General features: G+C 33.0%; 1 protein-coding gene across 4 annotated transcripts in view; it reads left to right on the forward strand.

Moving 5' to 3' along the window:
• Nucleotides 1–464: 464 nt before the first annotated feature.
• LOC110038558 (AT-rich interactive domain-containing protein 4-like) overlaps nucleotides 465–6780 on the forward strand; it is a 29493-nt gene continuing 23177 nt past the window's right edge. For 2 of the 4 annotated variants that reach the window (XM_020743433.1, XM_020743434.1), the window contains exons 1-8: nucleotides 465–1269; nucleotides 1434–1674; nucleotides 1797–1988; nucleotides 2602–2655; nucleotides 3418–3506; nucleotides 3591–3864; nucleotides 3962–4018; nucleotides 5447–5478. In XM_020743433.1, coding sequence (XP_020599092.1) covers nucleotides 1531–1674; nucleotides 1797–1988; nucleotides 2602–2655; nucleotides 3418–3506; nucleotides 3591–3864; nucleotides 3962–4018; nucleotides 5447–5478 — 842 coding nt within the window. In that variant the 5' untranslated portion in view covers nucleotides 465–1269; nucleotides 1434–1530. The remainder of the gene's footprint in view (nucleotides 1270–1433; nucleotides 1675–1796; nucleotides 1989–2601; nucleotides 2656–3417; nucleotides 3507–3590; nucleotides 3865–3961; nucleotides 4019–5446; nucleotides 5479–6780) is intronic. The other 2 variants (XM_020743432.1, XM_020743431.1) reach the window with 2 other exon arrangements.

Here is a 6780-nt window from a genome sequence, read left to right on the forward strand (position 1 = left end):
AAGCTAAGAGGTGAATCTGAGTTTATAGGATTTAATTTTTTAAAATATAATAAATTTTTAGATATATAATTATTTTAAAAATATGATAAATTTTTTATATATAATTATTTTAAATTATTTTATATTTCAAATAATAATAATTCGAACACGATCGAACAAATGACTTTTCGTACTTGGTTCGTTTATAAACCGAATGAAAAATAAAATTATTTGTGTTCACCGTATTCACTTATTGAATGAATCAAAACTTTTCGTACTTAGTTCGTTTATAAACCGAATGAAAAATAAAATTGTTTGTGTTCACCGTATTCACTTATTGAATGAATCAAACACTAACACCAAGATGAACCTAACACTAATAATTCGGGACATCAAACTTTTTTGCAGCCCTAGTAATTTATAAAATTAACCACAGCCTAGACTGAACGGTCACTGAACTGCAACAGCCCGCATCAATCGATCCAACGAACTCATAAATAGAAAAAAAAAGTGATGGGAGCATCGCGCTCCGCGCAAGGCAAGCCTTTCCTGCGTGAATCTAATCGGCAGATGGAGAAAAGGTCGCCCCTAAAAAGGAAAAAAAAAATTTCAGACTCCGAAATCAGCGATTATCCCTCCCAACCAACCCAAGTCTATCTTTTTATTCCATTCAATTTTTCTGTTACATTCCGTCAATCCCAACTGTCTGCAAAATCGATGCTTCGGTTTTTCGATAATTGAATTTTTCTCGTGTGATAATCGTAGTTCTTTTTTTTTAGGTCTTGATTAACATGTCCATGCTAATTACAGCTCTTCGAATCTTCTCGCGTCTCTCATTCCCATCATTTTCCCTTATTGTGCCGCCATTTGGTCTCTGTAATGCGCCTCACTGTTCTCGATTCTTTTATTATGGTTTTCCTTTTGTTTTGTTTGAGGTCGATTTCTATTTCCGCTTTTGTAAATCGATAGATTTTTTTTGGTTGGGTTTTATTATTTCAAATTCCAATCCCTTTTCCCTTTCTTTACTTTTGTTTTTACTTGCGCGTGAGCGGAGAAAAAAGCTTACGGCCTCGTTTGTTGATCTTGTCTGCCCTAGTTTTTACCTTTCTAGTCCAAATTTTCTTGATTCTTCTTAAGCAGAGACTGTGTGCGTTCGGAGTTGTTTCTCTTATTTCTTATTTTTACTCTTCTCCTTCTTCCCCCTCTCCATATTTGCTCTGAGCGCATCGGTTGCGGGGAGATTCTGATTTCCGCTGCCTCGCTCAATGCTTTTCAATATTCGTCGTTTTGGTAAGTTCTTCTGTCGCAAAATTTAATATTTCTGGCAATATTTGTTCTTTCATATTCGGGCAAATTTATCAGTGTGCTTGATTGTGAGGGTTTAGGGTTTTGATTTGTTAATGAATACACCCTATGTGTTTTAATGTTCTAATTCACCAATGTTATGGATGCAGCTGGTGGTGATTGTTCTTAAAATATTTATTGCTTTGTTCATTTAATTACTGCGAATTCTTGGTGGCTGTCCTTATTCATCAGCGGCGTGTTCATAATATGTCTCATTTGCAAAGTCTCCCGAAGCAGCAATGTACTCTCCTCGCAGTTTTGTGCGGCAAATTTGTAGATGGACGGAAGGAGGAGGTGAGGAGCGGGGCTTCTTATCCATTTCCAGAGCTTGTTTCAGCTGCCCGGTTGGAGGTATCGCTTAAAGATGTTTCTTTTTCTAAACTAACTTGGGTTTGATATATATCTATATAAATTATCTTATTTTTACAAATTAATTTATATGAGTAAAAACCCTTTTTGTTGTCTGAATGCAGGTCCATACTCTAACTAACCCTACATTTGATAGATTTCTGGGGACGCAGAGAGCTTTGCAAGCCAATATATTATATTTTCAAGGGGAACATTGTGTTGATGAGGAAAAAATTGGCTCGATCGTGTGGGGCAATGTTGACTTATCAGAACCCCAAATTCTTAGCTCTCTTATTTCTCCTCCTTTTCCTACAATTGTAAGCTCTTATTTATTTATTTGTTCGTTTACATTTTTATGTTGCAGGTAATTATGTCATTTCAGTGACAATTTTGCCATTCGTTGGGTTAAGGAGTAGATGGATTGGCGAAGAAGAGGACCTTCTTTTGGTTCTAAGAAGAGGACCTTGTTTTAGTTTCCTTTTCTTTACATTCTTCTACTCTAAGGCTTGTTGCAAAATGTGGTGCTGACTAAAATTATATCTTACAGTGATTTCTTGTTTCAGGAGTGTAATAGCGTAATATATAGTGCCTTTATTTGAGTTTATCCTATACTATGTACTTGTGCATACTGGCATTACAATGAGTCTAAGTTCTTACAATAGTGGATTTCTGCATAATATGCTATTATGTGGGTTCTCACTCAATGAATTTAATTAACTATGCATGAAGTGTCAACCATATAAAATTTTCTTCATGGCCATCTTATTTTTTATAGGATACACTGATAGAGTTGTTTTTATTTGTTTGATGTGTGCGTGAAGGAAATCATAGATAGGATGCATGCATTTATGGTTGTAATTTTGATCTTAATTTTATTGCACCTACCTTTTTTTTTTGGTTTGTTTCTTATTAGTTTGAATTTTGATGTAGGTTTATTTGGAGGCTCCAGAAACAGAAAAAATTGCACAGGCACTTTATGCGAAGGTGCTTGTTTGATTTATGATTTAATCATATGTTGCAGCTTTTATGTGACACTATTCTTATCCCATTTTTTTAATCTTTTTTTGACCATAACCAAATCACTGACACTTGCCATCATTGTTAATTGTCATTATCATTAGCCTAATCCTAACTATTTAGGGTCAATTTTATGAATTCCTCTTTTCTGCTTTTTAGCTTCAGTGTTACTAGACATGGTAAATATGTTTTGAGCAACCCTTTATGCCTGAATTTTAAACATGTTGCCTTTTTAGAATTTTCTTTCTAATCATTTTAATCGATTCGAATCACATCCTTTATTTGCATATTTATTTGCCCAAACTATTAATATATATTTAACTTCAATATTATCCTTAGAAACTACTTCTACTATCCATTTCCATTTCATACAATTAATTTTCATTATCCTTCCTGGTTTTATTTCTCATCCATCCCACATTCTTGTTTTCATCGTAATCAACATGGCCACTAGTGATTTCTACGTAGTTAAACTTTCAATTCCATATGACATATTTGTTGTAAGTGCAATTTCTTCGCTTCTTAATTCAGCATGATATTTTAGGGCTGTATATTTACTAATCGTTTGTCTACTTAAACCATCCATGTTTTTTTGGGTTGTATTCTGATTCACCCAAGAGCTTTCTATACGAAATATTGGCAGAATGTCCTTTAGCCATTCTTCAACTGTTCGTCAAAATTTTCATTAAAAAAACAGCTAATGAGATGGCATATTTGCACTTATTCCAGGGAGTTCCATACGTAATATATTGGAAGAATGCTTTTTCATCTTATGCAGCCTCCATTTTCCGCCAAGCATTGTTTTCAGTTGTACAAAGGTATTGTTGTCTTTAATTGAATTAATTTAATAGAAAACATCTGTAAATCTCTATGCTGTTTTAAGTTGGGTTTTTGTTTTGCAGTTCATGTAGCCACACTTGGGATGCGTTCCAAGTTGCAAATGCTTCATTTCAACTTTATTGTGTGAGAAACAACCATGTGTTGCCTGATAATAGCCAAACAATTATTAGCAAGCTTGGGCCTCATCTTCTAGGGGATGCTCCCAAGATTGCTATACCTCCTTCTGAAAGAGAAGCAGTTGAAGAAGAAGACATATCCGGTACATTTTCTGCTATTAAAATATATGATGAAGATGTGGACATGAGGTTTCTCATTTGTGGGGTCCCCTGTACTTTGGTGGGTTCAATTTCTGATGTTTTTCTTTTGCTATTGTCTCTAAAAATCTAATTCTTATGTTTGTTTTTCTTTGCCTTATTTAATTATATGTTTTTAGGATGCTTGTTTTTTGGGTTCACTGGAGGATGGCCTCAATGCACTCCTAAATATTGAAGTAAGTTTGAATAAACTGATGTCCTTAGCTAGTTTATTAAACTAATGTTTTGGGCTAGTTTATGTTCTTTGTTTGAATGAGCTATGGCTTACAAGTTCCAACCACTTCAAGCTATATAAATGACGCTAATGTTCTATACTAGGGATATTCATTAACATACTGCATCTTTGAGTCATATTTTTTTTAACAATTTACAACTCTTGGTTCATCAACATTCAAAACTCTTGATTAAATGACATGCTAACCATGGACGGTTAACGAAATACTAGACATGTGGCAAGCATTCCTCCCCCCTCCCCTCAGTTTATTAGTATCGCAATAATTTAACCAACCTACCTTGCTCTTGTTTAACTTCTACATTTTTGCTAACGACGCCCCTTACTTTCATTGCTAATGCACAGTTCATAGTCACCACCACCTCCTAGCACATACTTATTGGCCGCCATCATCAACGCTGCCATCTGTCATTTCTACCAATCTCCAATCATTTGCATTTTTGGGATTACTACATTTAACTATCATTATGATGCCCCTCGTTGAAAGTGGAAAGTGGAAAACTCTTTCACACAGATCTTGGAGTGATAGGACACTCAACCACTCAAAAATAATTTCACTCATCAATATTTAAATAATTAAAACAATCCATCAATTCTTATTTATAGAATAGGCTGACAAAGTTAAGGCCAAATAATTTAAATTTAAGCATTATCCCACCTAAAGTCAAGTATAATCCTAACAAAACATTTAAAATCAGGCATTATGTGATTTCAAAAGCTGATTCAACTTATTATGATAATTATATTAAAAAAATAAGAGAATTTTGCTTGAGACTAAAGATGGCTTTGAAAGGTCTTGAAAAAATTTCTTTGATTCAACTCCTTTGTGGTTTAGTTCTACTTCATTTGATTGCCTTATGAAGAGCTGATTTTTTTGTGGGATAAATTAGTTCGCATTATATTTAATTCTTTTGGCCGACAAAAAGTCTTCTTCTGCGGAGTTTGTAGGAGGTGGCAAACTTGGATCATCCATAGAAGGCAACATGCAGTACATGGAACAAAATCTGGATGAATTCTTAATAAGTAGGGTATTGAGCGGTACTATATTTCATTTCCTAGTGAATAATTTGCAACATGAACAACGAATGAACTAGGTGATAATGATGGTAATGATAGTATGAACCTAATCTTTGGTAAGTGTTTCTGAAGTAAAATATAGTCATTTGAAGTTAAGCATGTCTAATTCAACCAAGCTTCAATTTATTTACTTTATTAATCCGAAACAAAATTTAGCATAATTAAATTTCTCTATTGATTTGCATGTCTGATTTCAAATTTTAATCTTATATCATTTGGTTTTTATTGAGACATCTTTGTATTTTATTGGTATTTTTTTGTCTTTCTGCTGATGTTTGTTTGTTATTGCTTACAGATTCGTGGGAGTAAGCTTCAAAACCGAGTCAGGTACATTTGAGGCAGTCTTCACTTCCCCTAAATCAATAAATTTGACTTGATTATGGTTATTTTTAATTTGCATGCTTTTGAATTTATATTTATCCATAAATGCCAGGCTATTGATAATAAATTTTTTGCGTTACAGCTTTTCTTCTCATTTTTTCACTATAGCTTATAAGTTGATGCTTTTGCTAATTAATTTGTGAAGGATCTTTTGTGCATGAATATCTACTCATATATCGAGTTAATGCTTCTTTAGTATGAGGTGATAGTAATGTTTTTGCCTTGCTGAAACAAGAAGTCAGAAATTCATTTTGCTTATTTTTTGAGCTAATTCTATATGCACGATTTCCATATATATATATATATATATGTATATATATATATAATTCCATATATATATATATATAGATAGATATATATCTTAATGCTAAGGAATTAGTGGAAATATATTTGGTTTTAGAACATCACGGTGGACGCCCACTCTTCCTTCTAGCCATTGCTGGATGTTACACGATTGCTGTATATCTTATTTAATGATCATTATGCTGGGTTTTGTTACAGTCGCTCTCCAAAGATTTGTTTTCTTAAATATTGTTATTTAAATAGCTTTTTTGCTATGATTTTGAGTGAAATTGGATTTATGCGTTTGTTTATTGTTTGCAGAATAAAATAGCCATAATTTTACATCTACCTCTACGTGTTTTCTAACTTTCTCTGGTCCTTAGTCCATCGGCCATTCTGTCTAAGCGGGAATTGATCCGCCAAACCTTTCAATCATGTAGTCATTCAGCCTTTCTATCCTAGGAAAACTCTTGCTTGTTTTTTTTTCTTCAAAATTAATAAAATATTAAAACAAAACCTCTAAATATCACAGGATCAATAAATGATGGGATGTTCCATTGATAGAAATTACTCATTTTTAGATGCTAGAACGTAACTAGAAGATTTTGTAGATTTTTGGTGGTTATGATTTGCTTTATTTGAAAGTAATTGTAACAAAATGTCAAATACAAATGATTGCTTCCGCGTTTTCCCCCATGGTACTCATAACTGCCAATGTGGTTGTTTGAAAATAAAGCCTTATGAATGTATAATTTTTCTATGTTCAAGTGTCCTTATTTCTATTAGAAGACATTCGCATAAGTGAATTTTTTCTTGATTTTTAGGCTATTGGTCTTGTGCTTTATACTTGTCCTACATGGTTTGAAGGAACTTTTTACTTTCATCATGGGTTCAAATATGTATTTGGCTTTTTTCCAAAGAAAAAAAAATTATATATATATATATATATATATATATATATATATG

Source organism: Phalaenopsis equestris, unplaced genomic scaffold (assembly GCF_001263595.1).
Source record: "Phalaenopsis equestris unplaced genomic scaffold, ASM126359v1 Scaffold233079, whole genome shotgun sequence".
In the NCBI taxonomy this organism is placed as follows: domain Eukaryota; kingdom Viridiplantae; phylum Streptophyta; class Magnoliopsida; order Asparagales; family Orchidaceae; genus Phalaenopsis; species Phalaenopsis equestris.